The 27368-nt window shown below is 43.8% G+C and overlaps 1 protein-coding gene across 8 annotated transcripts in view; it reads right to left on the reverse strand.

Moving 5' to 3' along the window:
- Window positions 1-27368, reverse strand: part of FRMD4B (FERM domain containing 4B) — a 266219-nt gene that overhangs the window by 142167 nt on the left and 96684 nt on the right. The window contains exon 1 of one of the 8 annotated variants that reach the window (XM_077325138.1): window positions 26191-26793. The exons of 4 other annotated variants lie outside the window; for them this stretch is intronic. In XM_077325138.1, coding sequence (XP_077181253.1) covers window positions 26191-26352 — 162 coding nt within the window. In that variant the 5' untranslated portion in view covers window positions 26353-26793. Of the gene's footprint in view, window positions 1-26190; window positions 26803-27368 lie in introns of those variants that run through there. 3 more of the 8 variants (XM_077325145.1, XM_077325139.1, XM_077325140.1) reach the window with 3 other exon arrangements.

Below are 27368 nucleotides of genomic sequence, written 5' to 3' on the forward strand. Positions count from 1 at the left end.
TCTTTCGACTAATTGGAGGTGGGCCCCGAAGGACGCCTTCTCCCTCCCCGGCCCTTTACTTCATCCCCCCCCCCCGGCCCTTTACAACACATTTTGGGTGTCATTGTCTCCCATCACTCCCAGATGGGACCATCTCGTTGCAGAGAAACAAGCTCAGGGTTCCCATTGATTTGTCATTGTCATGAGTTAAAACTTCCATGAAAATAAAATGTTCTTTATGTTCATTGTTGTGGCGTGTCTGTATCTTATTTTGAAGGGATGTTTAAATATTACCATAGCGATCAGAGAGCGTTAGGGCAGTGGTTGAGAGTAGAGGAGTAAACTACCCCCCCCCCACAGGGCCTCAGTAAAAGGCGTTGAGTGGTCCCCGGCGTTGAGTGGTCCCCGGTGATAAAAAGGTTGGGGACCACTGTTCTAAAGCATATCATATATCCACACTTTTGCAGATGTGTAGGATGATTTTTCCCCATAAAAGTGTCTAAAGTTTTATTATTTTATTTTTATTTTTTAAAGATTTGCAGTTTTATAAAATGAATGCATGGATAAAATACCAGACAAGCCTGGAAATTTCAAAGCCAAAATTCTTCTTCAGTGATTATGCCCATGAGGAAGTAAATGGGAAGAGGAAAATAAAGCCATAAATACATATAATGAATCTAAAAAATCAAACTGATTCATCTGATTGGTTTTCATTTTACCTATACATCCAAAACAAAAATTATTTGTATATGCCTTCTTTCACATGGTGGAATGAACACTGCTATCACCAATCTGTTATAGCAGTGGTCCCCAACCTTTTTATCACTGGGGACCTGTCAACACTTGACAATTTTACTGAGGCCCGGGGGAGGGTAGTCTTTTTCTGAGGGATTTAACCGCCACCACCTGAGCCCCTGCTCTGCTTGCTTTCCCGTCGGCGCCCCTGACTTCCCGCTGCCCACTGGGGGCGCTGCCAGCAGCAGCTGCGCAGTGCCACACCGAAGGGAAGCCCCAGCCATGGCGGCTGCCGGAGAGCACCAATGGTAAGCTGGCGGCAGAGTGGCAGGGCAGCCCCCGAGGCAGCAGCCGGGGAGGAGGATGAGGAGGAGCTGCAGACCGGTACTCATTGATCCACGGACCAGTCCTGGCCCCTGGACTGAGGGTTGGGGACCGCTGTGTTATAGTATTATAAAGTAACTAGAAATCAAGCCCATTGCAGGGTAAATGCAGCGGGTGCTAGTGGGCCTGGTGATTTGTGTGGGGCGTGCTGTGAGGCAGCGGCAGGCTCGGGTTCCCCCCCCCGCGGTTGGCCGGCTACTTCAGTGGAGTTGCAGCGGTCTTCTCTTCTCGACGTCTCCCGTGTCGCTGGGGCAGCGGGTGGCGGCTGCGGCGTGGGCAGTGGGTAAGGCGTTGGTGTGGGCCGTTGGTGGGAAGGTGGGGCGGTGGGCGCAGCGCAAGCGGCCAGGGTGGTGGGCAGCAGCGTCGGGGCTGGAGCGTGTGTAGGCGGCGGCTGGCGGTGGCAGTCCCGGAGCCGCGGCGGCTGTAGGCATTTGCTGCAGTGTGGCGGTGCGTGGGGTGGGCAGAGGCGCAGGGGAATAGAGCACTGGGTGGGTGTTGGTGGGGCGGGTGGAGGCTCGGGCGCAGTGGCTGGTTGTGTATCAGTGCGGGGGAAGGGGCCTATGGGCACCCTTCCTCATCATGGACAGGGCCCACCGCCATGGCCCTTAACGAATTATTTAATCCGTGGAGCGGGTTAAAGATGCTACAGAGACTGCTAATGGAACACTGAGATACGTCAGTGATCTTTGTTGAAGGGAATTGCATTGAACTGTATTGAAATAAGTGAGTACAGTTAGGTAACTACAGTGAACACAGCTCTTTCAGTGCACCAAGAGTTTTTGGTAAGTTTGGGATTTGCTTAAATTACAATGTAAGAGAAGTATTATTCTCATAAAACTAATTTCCCCATGAAGTTTTGAATTTATCTCAGTGTAGCCCAGACTAGTTCAGATATTTGTTGCTATTAGGTCACAAAATTAACATGAGTCACTTTATTAAATTTTGTTTCTTAAATATAAACCACAATGAACTTGAAAAATCAGATTATGCTCTATTTTGAGCATCAAAAAGGTTTCGGGAAAATTTCGAGTAATACGTTCACTAATGTGCAATCCTAAGGGGAGAGTGCTCTTTTGCAATAAAGAATGCAGCATATTTACTAAAATCAGTCATAGTGATTGCACAGTATTAATGCCTTATTTATTTATTTTATTTATTTATTTATCATACTTTTATACCGCCCTCCCCGGAGGCTTAGGATTCTGTAGCAATGGAAGTGTGGAAAAAGATATCAGTCACAACATTATTCCATGTATCTGAAGAAGTGTGAATGCACACAAAACTTATACCCAGAATTAAAATGGGTTGGTCTTAAAGGTGCTGCTGGACTCAAACTTTGTTCTGTAACATTATTACAGCAATTAAGGTTTTCTTTACGTTTTAAAAATACTCGGCATTCACTGTTTCAAGCTAGCCAAGTTATCAGCAGCTCAGGTCTGCCAGCAAGATCACCTTGGTGCTGGAATCATAGAATTATAGAATCATAGAGTTGGAAGGGGCCATCTAGTCCAACCCCCTGCTCAACGCAGGATCAGCCCAGAGCATCCTAAAGCATCCAAGAAAAGTGTGTATCCAACCTTTGCTTGAAGACTGCCAGTGAGGGGGAGCTCACCACCTCCTTAGGCAGCCTATTCCACTGCTGAACTTTCCACTGGAAAGTGCTGCCAAATCTCAAAGGGCTTATGGCAATCTGGTAGGGTTTTCAAGATATGAGATGTCATAGGTGGTTTGCCATCGCCTGCCTCTGTATGGCAATCCTGACTTCCTTGGTGGTCTCCCATTCAAGTACTAAGCAGAACCTACCCTGCAGATCTGAAGAGACAAGGTTAGCCTGGGCCAGGTCAACTTACCAGGAACCAACCAGATGCCTCAGATTAGAGCCCAAAAGGAAGTTGGTAGAATGCACCCTTTTCTTCTTTATTCTGTGTCCCCTAATAGCTCTTCACAAGGGTCATCTATATAAAGAACAGTTTGAAATTCGGCCAGTGCTTATACCTATAGAAACTTCCAGGGGACAATCATTGATTGGGCCCAATGATGGATGGCAAGCTTGATAAGATGATGCTAAGAGTTGCAGAGTTTACACCTCTAGGTGTGATAAGCACTACCTCATTACAATGTTGTCTCTCCTTTTAAATGTAATAAGGCTAAGAGTATGGCTTGTTCTTTTCTCTCTTTTTTGTATGTTTGATCTTTACTGGTGTATTCTCAGGTTGTCTTTTTTGTATATTTGTAATATTAAACGGTTAATTTTGCAGAGCTGCTTCTGCAGGGCTCTCAGATGCTAACAGCATTCTATGGGAACCAAGTGCAGCCTGATGCCTTTCTGGTGGTGCTTTCCACGGACATTTTGGCTGCGTAGTGTTAATTTTGGCTGAGTCACTAAGCCACTTTGGGATGGCTTCAAGAATGTTCAGCAAAAGCTGTTTGGTTCTAATACAGGGTTTGGGGGTGGGTCTATGAATAGAAGGTTGGCTCTTGTATAATAACATCAACTGACTTTCAATATAATTTCCTCCAGCCGAGCCAGTAAAAAGGCCCTGGCAAGGCCCTAAGAGGAGAAGGCAGAGTGCCATTGTTTATTCATCAGGGCTGTGCATACACTGAATCCCTAGACTTTGAAAAACCCAAATTCTGCACCTAGGTGATCTTCCTTTTGTGCCAAAAAAAACTAAGTGCACAGATTTGCTTATTATGCAGAATTCCTTATTTTGCTTCCAATGTACATATCTATCTCTTAAGATAAATACAGTTGTTGCAAAATGGAATTGGGCAGAACGGAATATTTTAAGTAACGGGAATAGGGCTGCAGCCCAACTGAAATGTCAAGGGGGACATCTTTATAAGAGGAACGGGACAGGAGTCTGATTTTAATGTCAGAACATTTCAGGCAGGTTTTAAAATTTTTAATCTTGCATTGTTTATTTTATATACCATGCCGTTTTCTAATTATGTTCTAATTTCATCATCCGTGTTTTAACATTATTTGGATTAAGTATTGCGTTGTGTTTATGTACTGTATTGTTTGTATGAATTATTCTGTTTATATTGCATTGTCATCCCATTCAGCAATACACCTTGAATCTCAGTGAGAAAGATGAATTATGCATATGATTGCCAGCTCTGGGTTTTGGGGAATTCATTTTCTCCTGAGGATTAACTATAATCTCACAGGATCTCAGACCCCATCTAGAGATTGCAAAAGACCAGAGGGTTGCACGGTGTGTAGAAATGCCACAGCAGACCAGAAATCACTGTGCAAGGAAGCCACTTGAGAGGAAAAGACTCTTTGAATTTTGCAAAGAATTCCTCTAGGACATTTGTAATTGTGAGGTCCTTTCCTTTGTGCACCTATTTAAACTATGTGGTTTCTTGGGTCCACTGAAGAAGCCAGAATCTGGTGGAACGGAGGTTTACTGGATCTTTGTGTGGACAGCAGTGTGACATCTGCAACTAGATATTTACAACAGCTTTGTAACTTTTTATGTATTGTCACCAGAGATTCTAAAAATTGAATACAATATATTTTTTAAAAGATACTAATGATGTATGAATTAATCATACAGGGCCTCCTTGCACAGTGATTTATGGTTTGCTGCCCTATCTGGAGACTGGCAACCCTATAATTATAGCAGAATAGGATTCTAAATTCAGGTTGGCGCTCCATCATGAAGTACATTATCTCAATTAATCCAAGCTACTGGATTCTCCCCTGGAGAAAACGGCTGCTCTGTAGGGCATGGCCTTATACTTTGCTGAGATTCCTCCCCTCTTCAAACCCTGCTCTCCCCAGGCTCCACCCTCTCTAGGTATTTCCCACCCTTATAGCCTGTGTTATGTGGTTAGGATTATCTGAAGGCCATCCTTACAGGTTACGGGGCCATTATAACTGGGCTCCTCATGGAGCTGATAAAGCTGTTCTGACCAAGCAGTGATATCAGGGCTCTCTTAGACTCACCTACCTCACAGGATGTCTGTTGGGGGAAGGGGAAAGGGAAGGCAACTGTAAGCCGCTTTGAACCTCCTTCAAGGAGAGAAAAGTGGCATATAAGAACCAACTCTCCTTCTTCTTCTAAAGCGTGTATCCTGAGACAATCACTACCAAGTTTTGGGCAGCTTTTCCCCTTCTATGTTTTCGAAATGACAGACACAGGAACTGAACCTCATGAGCGTCAATCTTTCAGCACAGAAAGTGAGACTGCAGTATTCTGAATTTGTGAGAACAGCTCCGGTTTAGATAGATCAGCTTTACCTTCTCTCCCTCTCTTCTACACATGCATACAGAGTGTGTGTCAAATGCACTGGGCAGAACCAGACTTGTGGGGCTCACTGAACTCTCTAGACATGAGTGTGACTCAAAGGTCGCTCACTCCTAATGAGCTCCATGCCTGCCGTTGGTCCTCCTAGTGCCAAACATTGCATCAGTTGAGACAGGGACAGAGAGGAGCTGATCTCACTCATGAGATATTTAACGGTTCTAAACTGAAGTGAGGCTTCTGTGACATTGATCCGTTGCCTATTCATGCCATTCCTAGCTTACAGTAAACCATGTGCACAATTAATTTGCCCAACTTACATCCAACTGACACGGAGGGGTGAATGCACTACAGCTGTGAAATGGGAAACTATGACCAGCTTATGTACTGCAAGATCAACAAAAAGAGCCCTGCAGAGAGTTTTCACTAGCAAACCACACCTGGAACAATGGCAGTAAATACCATATTAATATTCAGAATCAACATAGCCCTCCTCCAGATGCTTTCAACCACCCAGAGGAAATGCAGTGCTTGCATGCATCTGATAAAATGGATGTCCCAATAATCTACCATAGAATTCTTTGACTACTCTACAATAGAGAACAAGCAGAAACACTAATAGAACAATCCTAAACAGAGGTCTGCCCTTCTAAATCTGCTGTACTTAATGCACTTAGAAGGGAGCAACTCTGCTTAGACTTGCATCGCAAGCCTTCCAGCTCAGTCTGCCTTTCTATCATGTTTGTCTCCCTTCTCTGCATCGCTTAGCTTTGTGATTTTCTTTCATTTTGATTTAACAGAAACTAGTTTACTATGACCAACAATACATACGATCAGTTTTTTTTTAAAAAAAGATGAAACTATGCTCTTACCTTTGAGCACACAATCCGATAAGTTTAAAGAGCTGGACGAAGCACAAGCGGTAGACTATAAACAATGTGGCTACAAAGCCTTTTGCTTAAATAAACGCTACTTGGAGCAAGGACTCACACAATCCCAGACTTCTTCCGTTGCCATATAATCTCGAGGAAATGACCTTACTGTTTGTTGCTTTGATTACAATTCTGGAAACAAAAGCCTTCCCGCATGAGCCAGACTACAAGAGAATATCATGGACAGAAAGCAAAACGTCACACTTGAAAACTTTGACTGAAAAGAGTTCTCGTTGTGGCAAAGTTATTTGCTGCTTACAAGTTTCAAAAAGCAAACAAAAAAGAAAACTACATTTCTGAGCCAAATCTATGGGTGTGCGTGTATTGATGCTGGTTGAAGACCAGTGATGTATGCCACTTTGGCTATGTCCACAACAGGCTGGATCCACACTTTGGACACAAGTGTGGACCCAGCACAAGTTTGGGATAAGCCAGAACCATTGCCTCTTTCCACACTGCCACTCTCTGCTGATAGGACACCCCAACCTACTGCTTGGGTCACCTGGATGGGGAACTGTCCCAGACCAGTGTTTTGCTTAAAGGGCTGGTTCACACATGCAATTCACTTCATTACTCAGAGAACTTGATGTCTTGCAACAGCTGAAAGTGTGAACAAAGTCCATTGAAAATCATAACACTGATGATGAGAAGTTGATAGGAAAATTCTATTAGCAGAACTTCATTGGCACTGTTCCAATCAGCATGAATATATGAGCCAGGCACTGCACTGTTTGGGGGATATTATTTTCTCCGTTAATTCTACATAAATGCATACAAAGAGACCCATGGTTTATCGAGTTCAGCATCCTGTTTCACACAGTGGCCAACTGGTTGCCCTGAAGGGCCAACAAACAAGGCAGAGAGGCCAAGTCTTCCCTTGATGTTGTTATTTTTCACTTAAAAATGCAATAGAGAAGTCACCAGTGAAGGATTTTTACAGCCAGCACTTGGACAATGACCATCCATGAGGAAAAGGAAACACAAGGGGAAGAAAACAACTTATTTTTCACATATAATTAAATCAGAACTAGTTGGCTTGTCTGAGTCCAGTTTTGGGCCAATTTTAAGCACATGTAGCCAGCAAACACAAGGCAAAAAGCAACTATAAAATTATATTCTGTCATTCTACATGATGTCCAGCTGTGTGACCTCTACCTCCGTCCTCTCTCAAATCAGCCAGACGGATTCAAGGGCAAACACAGGTCTTGTTTACAGCTGGACGTTCCATTCCAAGCTATCTATCGTTGGGGGATGCCGAGTGTAATGATTGTTCAGCTGGGTGAAAACGACATACCAAAGATTCCTGGTCGCCAATTGATTAACATCATGGTGGAAGACCTAAAGGTTTTGCAGCAACGTATGCCTCAGACGGTTTTGCTATGGTCAGAACTTTTGAGCCGGCGCGTCTGGAGTACCATGAAGAAGGCAGCGATCATTAATAGGGCAAAAGCTAAAATTAATCGTTCTATTTGTAGTTTTGTTATTAATGGGGGAGGCCGTGTTGTTAGGCACCCTGACATTGATAGTCAGCTCGGAGCGTTTCAAGCGGATGGAATACACCTATCCGATTGGGGGCATGACATTTGGCTAAATGATATCCGTTGGGCTCTTATTGAATGGTTACGTGGAGTTGAGGGTTGGCGGGAACGAATTCTTCGTTCGGTGGCATTTGGAACACAGGAGAATGAGCCTATTGGGGGAGCCGGTATGCGATCGGACTCCCCTCAGGGGTTGGGACCTCCTTAACGAGGTGGTTCTAATGAGTGACCAGCTGACCCGGCGGGGCGGCAAGAGTGGCTCATTAATTGACCAGATGACTCTGGAGGTAGTCAAGGAGGTTTGCGCCCTTTGGCCCTCCATATGAGTTATCTCCCATGATTAGAAACCTGATTGGAAGTCCGTATTCCCAGCGGGGAACATTGATGGACTTCTTATCGGGTTGTGTGGGTGGGGCAGTCAGCGGACTGCCTAGGTAAGGCTCATTCACCTGGTGTAGCGCCAACCCTCCGTGGGAGGTTGTTTGATTAAAGCTGTGGCCATTTTTAAGCCAATGCTGAGTCGCGTCTTCCTTCTACCAAATCTGGCCTCGTACCAGCCAATACCTGAGTACATGAGAATGCTGGTGGGGGAATGCTTGTTATCATTCCATCTGGACCACCTCTCAATGAGTGCAGAAGTAATGGTGGGATGTAGCACTGTCCCCCCACCCCAGTCCTCTATACGTGGCAAAGTGTGCTATGGGTCTAAGAGTCACTCACCAAGCTAACTGCTGGTAGAGTGAATGCATTGTTGGTGTCAGCACTGATAGTGAGCACCTGCAGCAACTAGAGAGGGAAGAAGTTACAGTGGGAAGAATGACAGGCTACAGAGATATGAGTGTAAAAAGGTCTATGCCAGGGGTGGCCAAACAGTGTCTCTCCAGATGTCCATGGACTATAATTACTATGAGCCTCTGCCAGCACCTGGCAGGAGTGCATGACAATTGTAGTCCATGGACATCTGGAGAGCCACAGTTTGGCCAGCCCTAGTCTATGCTGATGCAGAGAGAACATAACTATCGAGTGCAAAGGATACGGTAGCATATAGAAACAGAGATTTGTAGAGTAGGGGGATAAAAGGTAACGCATGAGGGAGAGAGACCATCAAAAAAGTACAGGGTGGCTACACAAAGGCAGGCAATGGCCAACCACCTCAGTTCTTCTCTTACCTGGATCCCTACAGGATCACCATGAATTGGATGTGACTCGAAGACACTTTCCACCATCACTACCTAGATAATTTAGCAATGCAATTCCTCTGGAGTTTCACAAATGTCCCCTTCGTGCTGATTTCAGTTGTACACCCTGATTTAGCTGAACTCTAGAGAAGTTGTTCTTTCATTGAGAACACACTGAATGCCATTTTTGTCCCATTCATTTCCCTCAGACTCCAGCTCCTTCAACATCCCCTTGCATCTAACATCTGCCCTGATATGCTCTTTCACATACTCCTACGTGATCCTCTGATCCTGTAGTCTACTTCTGTGAGTATTAACAAATGAACTGGCTGAGCAGGATATCTGTCAAAGGCCCTCCTACACAGCAAGTAAGTACTGAAGGCAGACATCAAAGGCTTAGACAAAGAGTATACAAACTGGAGTAACTGTAGCTACACAAAAAACTATTTCAGGAGGGAATTAGTATATTATTATTATTATTATTATTATTATTATTATTATTATTATTATTATTATTATTATTAATAATAATAATAATAATAATAAATCTTGCCTTTCCTTGGTCGGCTCAGGGTGGGTAACATCAGATTTAAAACAATCAGTACAAAGTAAGTTATAAGTTTAATTTTGGTTTTAAAATTACATTAAAAATTACCTCCTCATTACAGTTAAAGTATTTCTGAGGGGGTTTGTCAATGTTTAGTCAGATTACTTGGCTAGATAGGTCCTCAAGCAGGGAGGCCAGCATCTTCTTGATGTTATTACCTGGCCTCAGCTGAAGGCCTGGTGGAACGGCTCCATCTTACAGGCCCTGACCTCACTAGGTAGAACATTCTACCAGACAGGTACCAGGGCCCAAGTCCTGGTTGAGACCAGTTTTGCTTCACTGGGGCTGGGGACCTGGAGCTGGTTTTGATTGCTAGATCTCAATGTTCTTTGGGATGCGTAGCATTAGAGGCAGTCCTGTAGGTATAGAGGTCCCAGACTACTTAGGGCCTTGAAAGTAAGAATCAGATCCTTTAACCTGATTCAGCCTCCAATCTGAAGCCAGTGCAGCTGGGAGATCACAAGTTTAATGTGTGCTGTCCAATGGATCCTGGTGAGGACCTGAGCTGCTGCACTCTGGGCTGCTTGGAGCTTCTGAAGTAGTTTCAAGGGCATACAGTAAGTCTAGCTTGGAGGTGATATTGCATAGATCATGGTGGCTGGGTCAGATGCTGAGAGGTAAAGTACACGTTGTCATGCATGGCAAAGGTGGTAAAACTCCTGGAGAGCAACCTGGGCCTCCATAGGTAAGAAGGCATCCGGAATCACACCAAGGCTCTTAACAGTGGTCAAAGGTGTTAAGTAGACCCTGTCAAGAGCCAGAAGCTGTACTATATCCCCCTCAGCCAGAGGGCCACTGTTGTAGCTGGGGCTGACAATTATAACTGTATACTACTATATCGACTTCTGATGATCTTTTTGATTGAAATGCAGGAGGTCCAAGTTTATTGTATTTATGCAATATATGTTTCACTGACATGTGCATGACCTATAGGGAAAAGAAGTGCTCCCTTTTGGGGGTGTTTTTATTACCTTGTGGTCTACTTAGTAAATTTTTCATTTAAAATATATCTTAATAATATATAATATATATTTTGATACTCTTGTGTCCCTCAACCTCTTTGGTTCTCACTTGTGTTTCAGGGTGGGTTTTCTGTTTTCCCTTTTTTTTCTGTTGCCTTTGTAATGGTCAAAATGTCAGACTTTGGAAAACTAGGTTCAAGTCTCTACTGTGCTATTGTTGTGAGAAATAAACAGAGTATGCAAGTAAGTAAATAGGTCTACAATCCTTATGAATGGGCCCTCACATGATGGCAGCTGGTATTTTCAGTGGGAAGTACTACGAACTAGAGCAATTCACAATATTTTGTGGCCTTCTTCATCTATTATTTATTTAAAATATTTCTACCCTGCTTTATAGTTAAAAACCTCAAGATAACTAAAACCTTCTAAACTAAAACTGGCTTTCTGGGGTGTCTAAAACCCAACAAATGTGGAGCAGAGAATGCAGAACTCAGTGCTACATTGAACTTTTTTGGAATAATTGAAGGTGGACTCATATAGATATTTTGGAGGCTATCAGACATTACCCTTTGCAGAGTCTCCTAGACTTCTACACTGCAAGATGGAAATGGCAAAAAACTATCAAGGTTAAAAGCTACCCCAGCCCAACAATCAGCTGGTTTGCTGCAGAGTTCCTTTAATTTTTCAGGTTCCTTCTTCAAACCCTTTGACATTGGCCAAGAAGCGTCTAATGAGCGGGAATACTCAATTTTGCAGAAATGGAAGTCCCAACAATTTCATACCACATGAGTAATGTGTAGAAACTTGAGGTTGGTTTTAAGTCCCTAATTGTCTAATCTAAGCAAGAGGATTATCTAGTGGCTTAGTCACACAAGGTTCTATATGACAGATTCCTCGAGAGCTTTATGGAGCTTTCCTATAAAATAAAAGGTACAGTTAAACCCAAACACTGTAGTGGAAATTATTCATCTAAATAAGCAATATCTTTGAGGGCTTAAAGGTGAATATGTGACCGTGGGTGTAGACGTTGGCTTATTCTAGTACTGACAGTATTATCCTCTTTGTGAACACTGAGAGGACGTGCCCATCTCCATCTGTGCAGGAGATCAGTGGAATTGCTAATGACTAATTATGACGCAGTAGTATTTGGCATTTAGGTTCAGCATAATGAAGAAGCAAAAATGGTTCAGTGCTATTCTGAATGCAGACAGAGCTTTAAAAAAGACATGACACTATTAATCAAAGCTCACAGAGTGGAATTTGTGTCACTGCTGAAGCAGCACAAGATTGTCCTCATTGATGAAGGATTCATACTTCATTAGTAGCATCTGGCTGGGACAGTTCTTTTGAAGAACAAAGGCAGGATACAAATATTTTCAAATAAATTAGTGGTGGAAAGTGCTGTTAAGTCGCAGCCAATTATGACAACCCCATAGGGTTTTCAAGGTAAGAGAGGATTTGACACTGTCGCCCTCTGAATAGTGACCCTAGATGCTCTTAGTTGTCTCCCATCCAATTATTAACCAGGGTCAATTCTGCTTAGCTTCTAAGTTTTGACAACATTGGGCTAGCCTGGGCAATCCTGGTCAGGGCTCAAATAAATTACATAATGTATATTGTTCAGAACAGACTTCACAAAGAAGTCTTGAAGAACCTTAAAGGTTAACAGGAACTAGAATTCACCATCAGATATATAAAGTGTGTTACCAGATGACAGCTTTTAAATCTCTCACAGAGGAAAAATAGTAAACAATGAGGTCAGAAGCCAATGAAATGTAAGGGGAATGATCCATGACAGTTCTATTACACAGTCAAACACCCACAGGATACCCACAGTGGCCATTCACAGCAGCAGCAATAGGTGAAGACAGAATCTTGTTAGAGTGGCCTAGCTAATTGAACACCTATTGTGTGAAATTCAGAATACCTGGTGATCTCTAATTGCATTATATTGAGCTTTCAGGTAAATTCTATTTCTGCAAAGTCATGCTTAGGTTAAAGGTTTTTATGTGTGTTTTATTTGTTAAAATATTTATTACCTGTCCTTCCTTATAGGTCAAGGCAGTTTATGTCACATCATTTACATTAAAGAATGGTGGCTTATAAATCAGCAACAGAGTTCCTCCAGAAATTTACATTTTTCCTATTATTTCTGAATGCAGCCATCGATTGGAAGAGCTATGGCCTATTATGTATGGCCGTTTTCCCTCACTTCCATTGTGCGTGTCTGTCAAGGTGTTTTTTTGTTGCTGTTTTGTTTTGTTTTGGGTTTTTTTTGTTTTTTTTTTTTGCATTTTGCATTGATTTTCCTCCCTCCAGCACCCTTTCTGCTCACTGTTTTCACGGATTTTCTGAGAGTGCTTTTGTGCTGATTTTCCCCTTGTTTTGCTTCCAAGCCAAAGGTAATTCAAAAGCAAACAAGTTCCCTCAAATTTCCCTCTCAATATCACTCTCCCACCCACATCAAGTTATTCTGCCCACTCTGCACTTTCTACCATCCTCCCACCTTCATCAGTGTACAAGCTCAATTTCCCCCTTGTTTTTAAATTTTTAGGTTTTTTGACAAACAGCATGAGTCTATTGTTATGAGACTATTGCTAGTCTTGGATCACTGAATTAAAAAAAATTAAATGATGGGGAGATTTTAAAAGAGCTGTGCAAGGTTTAGTTCCCTGCTGATATTGACTTGGAAGAGAGAAAGAGCAGAGATAGCAGGCAAGCAGCAGCATCCCCAGTGGGCGGGGGGGGGGGGGAGAGATTTCAGTGCTATATGAAAACAAAATAAATGAGAGGACAGCGCAGAATGAAATCGAAATGAGATGTAAAGACAGGGAGACACTGAGATGGAACACAAAGCTCTGAAAACATGTTTTCTTTTAATGCTTTAGTGAACAAAGTTTTAGCGAAGAAGGTTTTGGCAGTTTCCAGAAGCTAACATTAAAATGGCAGCTGAATCACAAAGACCTTTTACAAACCACTAAACTTTAGAATCACTTGGGATCTATCCATTTGGAGGACAGAGTGTAAGCTGCACAGGAGATCCCTACCAGTGTGCAGGATCAAATTAGAGAATCACAAAGATAAAACCACCCAAATGTGCAACAAAGAAAAGGACATTAGAGTTACTATGCAGTTGTACTATAGCATTGGCAAAAATACCCCCCTTTTTTCAATTGAGTTGCGCAAGACTAAAAAACGGTCCAGAGCTTCCACCAGAGGACTCTTAATCCATACAAATTACAGCTCTGAGCAAAGCAAGGTGAAGGAAAAAGAATGGTGTGTAAGGTGGGCACAGAATCTGAAGACAAAATTAAAGGCTTCCTGCTCTGAAACTTTGCAGTAAGATGTGCATGCATAATAGGCCTATGTCCTCCTCTCCCACCTTTTCTATGGACATATTCAATAGTAGTTTGAGGCAGTTGGGAAAGAGACGTTGGATCCAGATTCAATTTCCCAATGGCAGAATGGAACTTTCCTGCTTCTCTCCTCCCTCTCTGGGTCCACTGTTCTCACGAAATGCTGCTTCTGGGGAACAGGAGACCTTTAGAGATAGCACAATGGGGTGTGCAGCAGAAAGTAGAAATCAACAGAAATGGCCAGTTTAGCCTGTATCCCACCCATTGTGTTAGACTCCAGACCAAATACGGCTGAACGGAAATAGAAGGGATTTATTATGAAACGTGCTCTTTCCACTTAGAGTTGCCAATTCAGGTTTGGGAAATTCCTGAAGATTTTTTTTTTTGGGGGGGGCGTATCCTAGGAAGCTGCAAACTTAAATGGACTCCGGGGAATGGTAGAGGACAGGAAAGCCTGGAGGATCATTGTCTATGGGGTTGCGATGGGTTGGAAACAACTTCGCACCTAACAACAACAACAATAAGGAGACGCGACTTACCGCGGCTCCCCTTTGACGCCGCGGCGGCGCAGAGGAGGACGGCGGCTTCTGCTGGGGCCTCATGGCCCGGGTCACGTGGAGGGGGCCGGGAGCAGGCCTATATAAGGCCGAGCGCTTGGCTTACCGGCCTCTCCGCGCCGCAACCTCCCTTGTTTAAGATAGTTATGTGTTATATATGTTTAATTTGTCGCAGCTGCGGTTAGTGACCGGTAAGGAACCTGTTGGGAGGGAGTCCCGTCTGCGTACGGGACTCCCTACTGAAGGGGGTCTCCTTACTGAGGCCGGCCGCTCAAAAGGTGCAGCCTACCCGGCTGGGAGGCTAGGCGCCTGTGGCCAGGCAGCTGGGGGGGCCAATGGAGGCGGACGCCCTTTGGCCCCTTAATAGCTGCTTCCCTGCGGTTAACCCTGTGGCGTAGTGTGACCTGCTCTCCCGGCTGGGAGTGTAGCGGGGGCCCCGAGCGCCACAGAGGCACGAAAGTTGAGCAGCCGGACGGCTGGGGGGCATTCAGGTTCCCTTACCCGGTCATGGGGTGCCAACCCTCCATTGAGGGGAGGTAATAATAAAGGCTGCGGCCATCTTTACTGCCAGCAGGAGTTACGTCTTTCTTGATAGTCGCCGCCTGATAGTCAATACTAGGAAGCACAGGGTTTGGGCATTGGAGGACCCATAGTGGGATATGATGTGAGAGAGTTCAATCTCCAAAGCAGCTTTTTTCTCCAGGGGCTTTTATCCATTCGGGTTAAAGACCGAAAGCAAACCAAACTGGCAACCCAGCTGGCATCTACTGGAAGCTTTCTGCAAATACAAAACAGGTGATTTTCCCTGACCTTCTGCAGTAGACCTCAGACTCCTCCTTCATTCTACTTCTGTGGTCTGCTGTCTCTAGGAGCAGTAGACCTCAGACTCCTCCTTCATTCTACTTCTGTGGCCTGCTGTCTCTAGGAGCAGCACCGAGGCAGTTAACAAACTGAAACGTAACAAATGGAGCATTTTAAGGCCATCAAAACTATTGATATTGTTTCTCAATGTATTTTTTATTGTCTCTAAATCTTTGGGATGGGGCAAATTGCAAGAAATGAGCATGCTACAGCCATGTTTCTTTTCGATGAAAATAATAACGTTCACAAAATCCTGTTAACATAGGCTCTGTAAAAATATTATATCCAGTGTTATTTCACCAGATGCACATGATTTTTTTACATACCTAGCTTGTGATCAACGTCAGCACAGAATAAATAATACACCCACAGTGAATAAGGGACCGCTTGTTATGTAATTGGTATATGGGCTATGTAGAAGGAAATTAGATGAAACAAAGAACCGGGAAATGAAATTTATCCAGAAACAGGGAAGGAAGAGCTATACAAAACCTTATTTCATTCATGCCACACACACACATACACACCCTCCCCGAAGTAAAACATACTATTTCACAAGTTGAAGTGGAAACCTACTTGGCTGAAACAGTTGGAAAGTTGTTTTTGGGAAGCAGAATGAGCAAAATGAAAGTTAACTGTACATTGGCAGGAGATGCTTTACTATACTTTCAAAATTTCCAGATGAGTTTCAATGATTTATAATGTTCCAACCATGGAGAGGAAAGAAAATCATGACACAGAGAGACAAAACTGGTACTAATAAACCCATGCTTTTTTGAGAGCATGATACGAAGTTTCCTTGGTTGATTTGGGAGGGGGGGAAACCCTCATCATAGAGGACAAGCTCAGTATTAGAACTTTTGTAGACGTATTTTTTAAACAGAGATCAAATCATGTTATGATATTTTAAGACAAAAGTTAGTCATGGCCTGGATAGCCCAGACTAGCCCGATCTCGTCATATCTTGATAGCTCAGCAAGATCTGCTCTGGTTAGAATTTGGATAGGAGATTTCCAAGGAATGCTAGGGTCAACAATGGTCCTTCATATCAAATTGTAAAGATACATTTAAAATATCAGTGGATGCCAAAAAGTACGTTTACAGAAACGTATCTAAACCAACAGTATAAAACCTAAAACATAATTAAAACTCATCGTGAAAATAACATATGCAAAGTAGTGGGTCAATATATCGGAGGAGATACTTTCTGTCCTATGGATATACTAAGCAATTTAATAGCAGGAGCACGGAACTTAGCAGTGTGGAGAGTTGTTCAACTGTTTTTGTTGTTAAGAAGTTTCTTAACTTTATCCAGAATTAGCTAGAACTGAAATTGAATTTGATGTTGTTATAGATAGGACAGTGTAGTAATGCATGTTCTGTCATTTCTATCTTGTCACTAGCACACGGACATAGTCTCTGTGACGGAGGAGTCTTCTTATAGTGACTCTCCAGAACAGCTGAGGGATGGGCTGAACATCTAGCCCGTAAAAAGGCTCTTCTCTGTTCGTTGAACTCTAAAGAAAGCTGTGACAACCCTGTATCTAATCTTGTCTGGCATCAGGAAGTCAGGAACTCTTTCTAGCTACTCTTGTTTGCTAATGTCCTTAGATCTTTGTTTGAGTATAGACCTAGCTCGATCTCAGCCTAGGTTGATCAAAGTTTTTCAGAGAACCTGAGTTGCACTAATTTAGACCTCACAACTTTCAGCCAAAGGGATTGGAAATTATCACTTAAAATAAGTGATGATAGGCTCATAGAATCATAGAATCATAGGGGCCACACAGGCCATCTAGTCCAACCCCTGCTCAACACAGGATCAGCCCAAAGCATCCTAAAGCATTCAAGAAAAGTGTGTATCCAACCTTTGCTTGAAGACTGCCAGTGAGGGGGAGCTCACCGCCTCCTTAGGCAGCCTATTCCACTGCTGAACGACTCTGACTGTGAAACTTTTTTCCCTGATATCTAGCCTATATGGTTGTAGTTTAAACCCATTACTGCGTGTCCTCTCCTCTGCAGCCAATGGAAACAGCATCCTGCCCTCCTCTAAGTGACAACCTTTCAAATACTTATAGAGGGCTATCATGTCCCCTCTCAACCTCCTTTTCTCCAGGCTCCATGGGTTTTGATTTAATTTTAGCCATCGAGAGATAGAAAGCATACTGATCTTATCTTCCACTCTTTGCATTCCTGTGTCCAGGCAAATACTAGGGTTATGACCTGGACTCACGCCGAGGCAAACCATCTCTGAATGTCTGTTGCTTTGAAAACCCTATGGAGTCGCTATAAGCCGGTTGTGACTTGATGGCAACAACAATAAGACAAAAGGATATATAAACCATGTCTATCTGCTATTCCAAATGCAAATTTTACTGTGTTACGTTGGGGGGGGGGGCTGGGAAAAACAAGAAATGGATGATGTGACAAAGATCCATGTCTTAGACAAGATGTAATGAAAATGCATATTTGTACCTCAGAACAACAGCATCAGCTTATCCTGTGCTGGAGGCAGGCCAACAAATGACAAGAGGCCTAGTGGAGCGTTCAGTTGTATCTCATGACTAAAATGAAATGTTCTATACATCCCTGAGACCAGACCCATGTGGTCTATCCACAGTCTCTACAGGTAATTCATTCCATGCTTGTATAATTAGGAAATGCTTTCCAAACTTAATCTACAGCTAATGTTTAACCCAGTGTTTACATCTTCATAGCTCAAAGCCATTGTACCATTTCTCACTGGAAAATGGGCTGTCCATTCTCCATATCACAAATCCTTGCACATTCTTGGAAAACTCTCAATGTATGCTCGTTAGTGAAAGGGGGGGGAGAGGGAGGGTAAAGGTAATCCAACAATATGTATTCACATGATCAGAAATACATAAAATTGCAAACATATACATATACCATGAAATATATACCACATTTCATATACTATGAAATATATACTATTTTTTAAGAATAACAATGTATCAGCCTAATGGTACCATATTTTCACCAGTTAGGAACAGAAGGATTTTCAAAGAAGTGTCTCAAAGAAGCTGTATTTGCAATGCCCGAATGAAGATGCTATAAGAGTGGCAATAAACACATGAATATCAATCATAGAATCAAAGAATAACAGAGTTGGAAGGGACCTCCTGGGTCCTCTAGGCCAGTGGTCCCCAACCTTTTTATCACCGGGGACCGTACGGGGGGTAGTCTTTTGCCGAGGAACGTCATCGCTGCCTGAGTCCCTGCTCCACTTGCTTTCCCGCCATCTGCTGGGGGGCGCTGCACAGTGCCATGCTGAGGGGGAGCCCCAGCCATGGCGGCCATCGGAGAGCACCAAAGGTGAGCCGGTGGCAGAGTGACAGGGCAGCCCCCGAGGCAGCAGCCAGGAAAGAGGATGAGGAGGAGTCACAGACTGATCTGCGGACCGGCAACTGATCTGCGGACCGGCACCGGTCCCCGGACCGGGGGTTGGGGACCACTGTTCTAGGCCAACCCCTCGCACAATGCAGGACATTCACACTCCTATCACTCATCCACTGTAACCTGCCACCCCCTTGAACCTTCACAGAATCAGCCTCTCTGTCAGATGGCTATCCAGCCTCGGTTTAAAAATCATAAAGTTCGAAGGAACAATCTGATTGTTTTGAGGCTTCATGAACAGGATCCTTAGAAGGATGTGTCATCTGTAACATGTATCAACCCCTCACCGAGATGCATCAAAATCAGCAATCCCTTTTCCATCCAGAAAAGAGGTTTTTATAAACCGTTCCTTGGGTGTAGCCAATATCATTTAGGAAAATCTGCCTAAGGTGGAGTACCAAAGGAAAAATTCATAGTTCAGCTGTATAAATCTGAATTACAGGAAGCAAAAATTGCCTGTTTCCCTTTTTATTCCTCTGTCCCAAGTTAAAGGCAAACCAGTGGATGTTTGTTGCCAGATGTTGTGTGTTTAAGCACATTATCAGCAATTTATCCACCTGTCCTAAAAGAAACAACCTTCTTAAGGTTTGAATAATCTCCCTCTGACCTCTCTCTATGTGACCCTGGTTCAGTTTCATAGCTTTTGGAAGCCATCAGCAAATCTTAAACGGTTGAGGAACACAATTTCCATGGTGTCTCTTTACTCCTCTGGGGTGATATTTCTCATATGTGATACTTTCTGCTGCCTTTGTCCTAAAAGGGGCTCCAATGAGAAAACATTTTCTATGGTTTGGGTGTTCCCTCCATGTGAGAAGTCCTTCCCACTATGAGGTATACTCCCATTACAAGATTTCATGTAGCAGAGTGGTTATAGGATTCCTGCCTGGATTCCTAGAGATCTGCTTCTGGTCATAAAGAATACAACACTGAGCCAGATGCACCAATCATGTGTCTCAAGATAGGACTACTTCAGATATTCATAACAACATAGGTGGCACTCAGTTGTACAGTGCCTAATTTGTGGGGAAATGGTATTGTGCTCAAGGTCCTGGGTTCTCAGGAAGCAGGGTCAAGAAAGATTGACAGGTGAACTGCTGCTTGACAAAATAAAGACTTATTGACCATAACACCTATGGCTACAAACGATGGTTTTAGAGCCAATTGTGGCTCAGTATGAAACCAAGCGTGGCTCTTTGTAAAAGAAAAACAAATCTGGACATGAAGGTAGGATGCTAGATTGTGAAGGGAATGGTAAGCAATGAGTTTTATTGAGGCTAAAGGGCTTCTCAAGGATGCTGTGCATAAAGAGAAATGTTAGAAGTGGACATTTGCAGGTAAACCAAGTGTGAAGCATACACAGATTTATGTCTGTATGCTTAAACAATCACACAGGTTGCTTTTGTGTTTATTCATTACTTATTATGAGATCCCATGTGTGCCACTTTTTAATAAAAGACTCACACATCAACATGTGTTTGAGTAGTGGGAACTTTATGGAACATGTCCATTATCAGTATGGTATTGTATATTTTAATTTATGCAAATAGCTTTCTTATCCTGGCTGTTTGTTGATCCCTTGCTCTGAATTATTATGGAGATTGGCTCTTCAATTATAAGGAGTTTCTGACCTCATTTTTCTATTATGTTAATTCTCTTCTCTACTTATGGTCACATTTTAGTGACAATACAAAATGCGTGGAATGTAGCCACATCTTTGGAGAGGTGAACCTCAACATCAAGAATGTATATATACAGAACATATCATTACTAATCTCCAAGAAACAAACTCTTGTTCACAATTTTAATTGTTTCTGCCCGTCCAGTGTTGGCTTCTGTCCCTGACTTAGCCCCATCCACCCACATATAGAATCGTAGAGTTTGAAGAGACCTCCTGGGTCATATAATCCAACCCACTGCACTATGCCGGACACTCACAACCTGATCGCTCATCCACTGTAACCTGCCACCCCGTTGAACTGTCACAGAATCAGCCTCTCCGTCAGATCCAGTCTCTGTTTAAAAAATTTCCAAAGATGGAGAACCCACCACCTCCCGAGGAAGCCTGTGAGAAACCGCTCTGTCAGGAACTTCTTCCAGATGTTTAGACGGAATTTCTTTTGAATTAATTTCATTCCATTGGTTCTGCTTCGTCCCTCCAGGACAAGAGAGAACAATTCTGCTCCATCCTCTGTATGGCAGCCTTTTAAATACTTGTAGATGACTATCAGATTCCCTCTTAGTTGTCTCCTCTCCAGGCTAAACAGACCAAGCTCCCCCAACCTTTCCTCATATGTCTTGGTCTCCAAACCCCTCACCATCTTTGTTGCACCCCTTTGGACACGCTCCAGTTTTTCTACATCCCTTCTTCTACTGGGATGCCCAACACTGAACATAGTACTCCAAGTATCAGGCATGCCACAAACAACCTAGTGCTTTGAGGGCACTTTTCGCAGCAGAGAACTCAGAAGCACTGGCCAGCCTGATGGGGCAGTCAGTGACAGGCCCCAATCAGGTAGTGGTCCCCAATCTCTGATAGAGAGGAAGCTAGACAATTTGACAGCCCAAAGGCAGTCTATAGGCTGATGGCTAGAAGCCAGGAAGGGCCAGGGGAAGCAGACGGAGGAAGACTGCTGTCCCTATAGGGAGAAGAAAGGACTGACAGCTCTGTGAGAGGGTATCCACTCTTCTTTTATCACTTCTAAGAAAAGGTGGAGGCAAACTCAGAGTGGACCCAAGGTCCAGTGGACAGGGCCAAGGGTGGTATTTAATGGAAACAGCCAAGCCAAGGAGGCAAAATCAGGTGGAATGCATGCACAGTGAGAGAGAAGGGCGTGCTCACTTTGGAGGAAAGAAAGAGGACCAGGGGGCTTGAATCCTCTCTCCTTCTCATTCTGAGGCTGGCAGGAAGGCTGGCCCAAACTCATCCAGGATGGCAGAGAGTGAGTGAGCCAGTGTAGCCAGGTGGAAGAGCTCAGTCTTGCAGGCCCTGCGAAACTGAATAAGTTCAATCAGGGCCTCAGCTCTCCTGGAAGCTCATTCCACTAGGCAAGGGCCAAGGCTGAAATGGCCCTGGCCATGGGCGAGGCCAGGCAAACCTCATGAGGGCTGGGGATCTCCAGCCTGTTTGTACCAGTATAGCGCAAAGCCATGGGGGTTAAATGGTCCCTCAAATACATTGGGCCCAGACTATGAATGGCCTTAAAGGTCAAAATCTGAACCTTGAACTTGACCCGGTATTCAACTGGTAACCAATGCAAATGCCTCAGCACTGGCTGGTCATCGGCTCTCCAATGTGTCCCAGTGAGAATTCCACCAGCTGCATTTTGCACTAGCTGGAGTTTCTGGGTCAAGGACAAGGGAAGGCTCACATACAGTGAATTACAGAAATCTAGTATGGAGATACCTGTCACATGGATCACTGTGGCAAGGTGTTCTTAAGATAGATAGGGTGCTAGTACCCGTGCTTGGCAAAGATGAAAGAATGCCAGCTGGCCTACCTTGGTGACCTGAGCCTCCATGGTTGAGATAATCTGGTTGAGAAAATCTGCTCCAGAGCATCCATTTTCTTGGAAGCTAGTGAAAATGAGATTAGGGATGCACAATTGTATAGCCCATCCTCTTGACATAGTGATCACAGCTTCAAAGAGCCCCCCAGTCTTCTGAAAGAGTCTTTCTGTGTCCCACTCACACCATTCAGATGAATCTCCAAAGAAATCATATGGCTTCCCAATATCCATACACACACACACACACACACACACACACCAGTAGAATTGTCACTTCTGAATTGGGAAATTCTTAGGAGACCTGGTGGTGGAACCTGGGGAGGTCAAGCTTTGGAGAGGAAAGGGACCTCAGCAGGTTACAATGCCATATAACTCTCCTTCCAAAGCAGCTATTCTCTCCAGAAGATCTATCCTCTGCAATCTGAAAATCAGCTATAATTCGGGGAGATCTCCAGTCCCAACCAGGAGGTTCACAACTCTAACTCAGTGTGACCAGGGCCCCCAGAATTTGTACCCTATTCCTCTGCTAGTGGCTATGATGATAATCAGCTTCATGCCAGTACTGAAACAACAGTAGGAAGCCAGATCCCAGTTGTCCCTTTGGACCTACAAGATGTCTTACAGAACTGTAGGAGAAGCCCTGGGAACATGCAGGGCATATTTCAACAGTTTTAGGGAATGGCTGAAGACTGACTGTGGGATTTAGTGTTTGATGAACTCCAAGGCTGCCACCTCCACATTGAGGAATACATGGAGATTTTAGGGGTAGAGCCTGGGGAGGGCAGCATTTGAGGAAGCGAAGGACTTCAGCAGGATATAATGCCATGGAGTCCACCATCCAAAGTTGCCCTTTTGCTCCATGTGACCTGATCTCTGTCACCCGGATGTCAGTTCCAATCCCAGGAGATCTCCAGCTATCACCTGGAAGTTGGTGACCCTATCCAAAGCACAGGGAGGATTAGCAAAAATGGAGTGGGCTGTAACTATCTAAGGCTGTAGCTAAGCTTCCTTTTCCCTATTCCTTCTTAGTCCTGTCTTGTGATGGAAACAATCATTATGTTCTAAATTGCAGGTATGGTACAATCTCAGAGTACAATGCTGGGTAGGAAATCTTTTCTGTAAGAAGGAAGAGGAGGAGGAGCCCTTTTTGCACAGGCATGCAGCATAGAAATATTTAAAAGAAATAGAGATCTCTGGTCATATAACTACAGCGAAGCCCTTTTCTACAACTTACTTGATTTGACTATTAAGCAGGCCCTGCTCTATTATCATAATTCACAGAATTATTTTTTTCAAGAAGCCTGAAAATCTCAGCAGCAGTATATTAACTGAAAAGATATTTACACACATACACAAAAATGTCAGAATGCCAACATTAAAAAAAAAAAAAGGTGAGCCTCCATGCATTACAGGGCAATAAGAAAACTTCAAACATTGAAGTTCTTTCTTCTCTTGCCTCTGGAAAATAGATTTAATTTTGGAGGGAGGAAAATAGGTCAGGGTTGTGAGTCAGGGAAAGGTGGATAAATTGTTGAGTTTGCCTCACCAAGGGACCAAACAGTTGATGAGTCAGGCCTAACAGATGTTTGTCACCTCCCTGAGTAACCAAGGAGGTGACATTCCCCCCTCCCAAAATGTCACATGGTCTCTGAGGTGCAGGCTTTACATTTTAAGTAGTACAAAAGATACTCTGCCTTAATTTACTGTATCATGGGTCTAGTAAAGCTACAGGCCTAAAAAGCTGGGTGAAGGAAGGAAGAAGATAATCTATTTGCATTCTGAATACCAGGTGACATAAAATCCCCATGTATTTAGTTGACTGGCCTTACCAGACAACAATGAATCTCAACTGTCATTTTGAAGTAAGTGTCTAGTCCCCATGGTTGCTCAGGAAATCATGAAAGCATTGTTCTGCTGGACAACCTATGAAACATTATTCGGAGGCAATGACAGCTGCGATTGATGGCTGCATGAAAAACGTTCAACCTGCAGTCAAGGGAAGATAACTTATGAAGAAATCACTCTCAAATTCCATATGGGCTTTGATATGCACACAGAATTCCTGTATAAGAAGGTTACCCCACTCACTTTATGCATTATGCAGACATGCAGATGCAGGAAATTGAGTATATAAGAATTAGTGACAGAGTAGACTTCTACAATATTCAGAGGAAGATACATGTTCTACAACCAATGTATTGATGTAGTCAGTATTTGAATGTACTGTGAATAAGAAATGATGGATATCTCGAAGGCTATTTCCTGGTATGGCGGGGAAAGTGAAGGCTCTTAGAAATGTTCAGCCAGCCTTTTGATTCATCCTTACGTATGCCCCTTAGTCATCTATAATTAAGCAGATTCCCTTAAAAGTATCTGATAAGCCCAAAAGTCTGTATAGACCAGCAACATAAAGCGTCAAAAAGCTCAAAGCCAAATAACTGGCTGGTTTTGTTCAAATATCAGAATTCATCTCCCACCTCTTCTTTCCTATGCTTCTGCTAGTCTTCAGTTGTACCCTTGGCCCATGTTCTTCAAGCCTCCCTCTCCTTACTTTCTCCAGGTAACCTTTTATCAGTCCATCCACCCTTCAGCCATCTTATCTCTGGGATTCCTTGCCCCTTAGCTTCCCTACTTCCTGGCATTCCTCTCCATCACTGTCCCAGAAAGCTACTGCCTTTAAAGTCTTTGGGGAATTCTAAGCACAGCTCACATGAAGCTGCCTTATACTGAATCATACCTTTGGTCCATCAAAGTCAGTTTTGTCTACTTATATTGGCAGCAGCTCTCCTGGGTCTCAAGCACAGGTCTTTCATATCACCTCCTGCCAGATTCTTTATCTGGAGATATCAGGGATTGAACCCAGGACCTTCTGCATGCCAAGCAGAGGCTCTATCACTGAGGCACAGCCCCTGCCCTTAATAGACAAGTTGTCTTTTGGGCACAGAAACTGGACAGCAAATGTTTTCTCAGCTTTGCTCTCATCTGTGCACTTAAAATCTAGCGCCTTCTAATGGACAGAGGCAAATATCTTCTAACTTTAAATTCAAGGCCAAAAGTTATCTAATAGCGTGTATCTGCGTTAGAAACTTGGGCGAAGGGAGCCTAAACTTTCTTTAGGGGAGTTACTTATAAAACAAACACACAGCAATAATGTCACACTAAATTTTGATTCCATGGTATAATAAATGCAGCTCTTTGGAAGTGGTTCCTGATTTTTGGTTTAACTTGGTCTGCAAAACCAGGTACTGGGAAAAGAAAGAAGAAACTGTCAGAAGGAAATTGAGTTACCAAGATTTACCCTCCTCTCCTCAACCTGCAACAGCACACTGCAAGCATCTGGCACATTTTTAAATAACTCAGTCTTCAGGGGGGGGAAGGTAAATGGAAGAAAAAAAGTGACGTTTTTTTCCCTGCCACAGCATTTCATGACTTGCCTGTGTGCTTGATGGACATGAAGGGCAGACTCTAAATTAACCCCATTAGATTTGAAAGCCTAAGTCATGGCAGTGGAAAACTTTCTTTTAGAAAAATGCTGTGTTGGACAGGACAATCAATCCCTATTAACTATCACCAGAGCGTATCTTGCCCAGGGGAAAAAGTTTCCTAAAAGCATCATGTTTAAGAATCAAATTGAGTTGTTCCACAAATTGAAAAATATATATATCACTGCTTCAGACTTCCCACTCAAACACATACAATGGGCAAAGTGGAATTCTGGGGGGGGGGGGGAGAAACAATGTACACCTGTACAAATGTTACCTGTACTTTGCCCAGGAAGGACTTCCCCTTGCCCCCTTGGGCTCCGCTTAAGAGCATCCCACAGGTGAGTGACTCAGCAGTGACCTTCCCCTTCTTCTGTGGAAAGCTAAACAATACACAGTTTAGCTAACTAAAGCAGGAAAAATAAAAAGGACGACGGCTTTACCTGATAAACGTCCCTTATCCCGCACCATGTCCTCAGAGCTTGGTGACAACCTCTTACTCTCTGCGTGTACCACCTCCTTAACGTCGAGACTGCCAAGTTCCAGACAAAGCGGCCGCCGCTGAAGAGCAAGTCTTCGACTCCACACGTGAACGCTGAAGCCATGGTCTGCTCTTTCAGAGCTCCCGTCTAGCAAGCCAAGCTTCTTCCTGCCTTGGGTCCGTTACTCCTCTTTTATAAACAACTTCTGTTACAGCAGGCTCGTTTTATACCGTGCGGGAAAAGGATAGGGGTGTCGCGAGAGGCCAGGGTCAAGCCTTGCACAAACTCCTCTTTCACTCTGTTTCCTGGGCAGACTCCCAGACATGCCCTGGCACCGCTTGAAGTCCGGCCAACGGCTGCAGTAGCTCAGCCAGGCTAGAAGCTCACACAGCAGCCTTGTGTCCTTCTTAACGGCTTATATAAATCTCCGTTAAGCTTCGGTAGCTACCACTATGGATTCTAATTAAATGTTTAACCCATTTCTGCTGGGGCACGCCTCTCACAAGCACCTCATCTAAATACTCCTGGACTGGGGAGGAGGGGGGGGAGCGAGTGAGTGAGAGCGACTATAAACAACTCCTCTCGAGTAATTTAATACCTCCTTTTCCCCCAACATTTCAATACAGGCATTATGGAAATAGAGACTGCGCAGAAACAAGGTAATATACCTCAGCACCTCGTTACCTGCTTTAAAAGAAACAAAACAGTCCGCGTTTGCCTCAGAAGAACTTAGATAAAAGGTTTAAAAAAAAAACAGTTTTTCACTCTCTGCCTCACACGCAACTTTGAAATCTTGTGCTAAAGCAGCCCCCCCCCTCCACCAGCTCCCAGCTCCCGTTCCCAAATCACACAAACAAACGTGAGGAGAGTATTCCCTAGGTAGAGTGTCACTCAGACTCCATGGCTCCTATTTCTCTAGTATTCTTTCTCTGACACAGAATGCTCTCTTGCAAGCTACAAGAAATGACATTCTGATTCTCTGTTAAGAGGAACAGTAATCCTATTAAGGCAGCATGCACGGCACCAGAAAAACAGACGTAGCTTTTCACCGTGCGGACCACAGTAAATAAACACTCCGTGAAATAATAGCTCACCAGAGAATCAGCAGTCGGTATAAAATTAGGCTGCCAGAGCCCTGC

Source organism: Paroedura picta, chromosome 3 (assembly GCF_049243985.1).
Source record: "Paroedura picta isolate Pp20150507F chromosome 3, Ppicta_v3.0, whole genome shotgun sequence".
In the NCBI taxonomy this organism is placed as follows: domain Eukaryota; kingdom Metazoa; phylum Chordata; class Lepidosauria; order Squamata; family Gekkonidae; genus Paroedura; species Paroedura picta.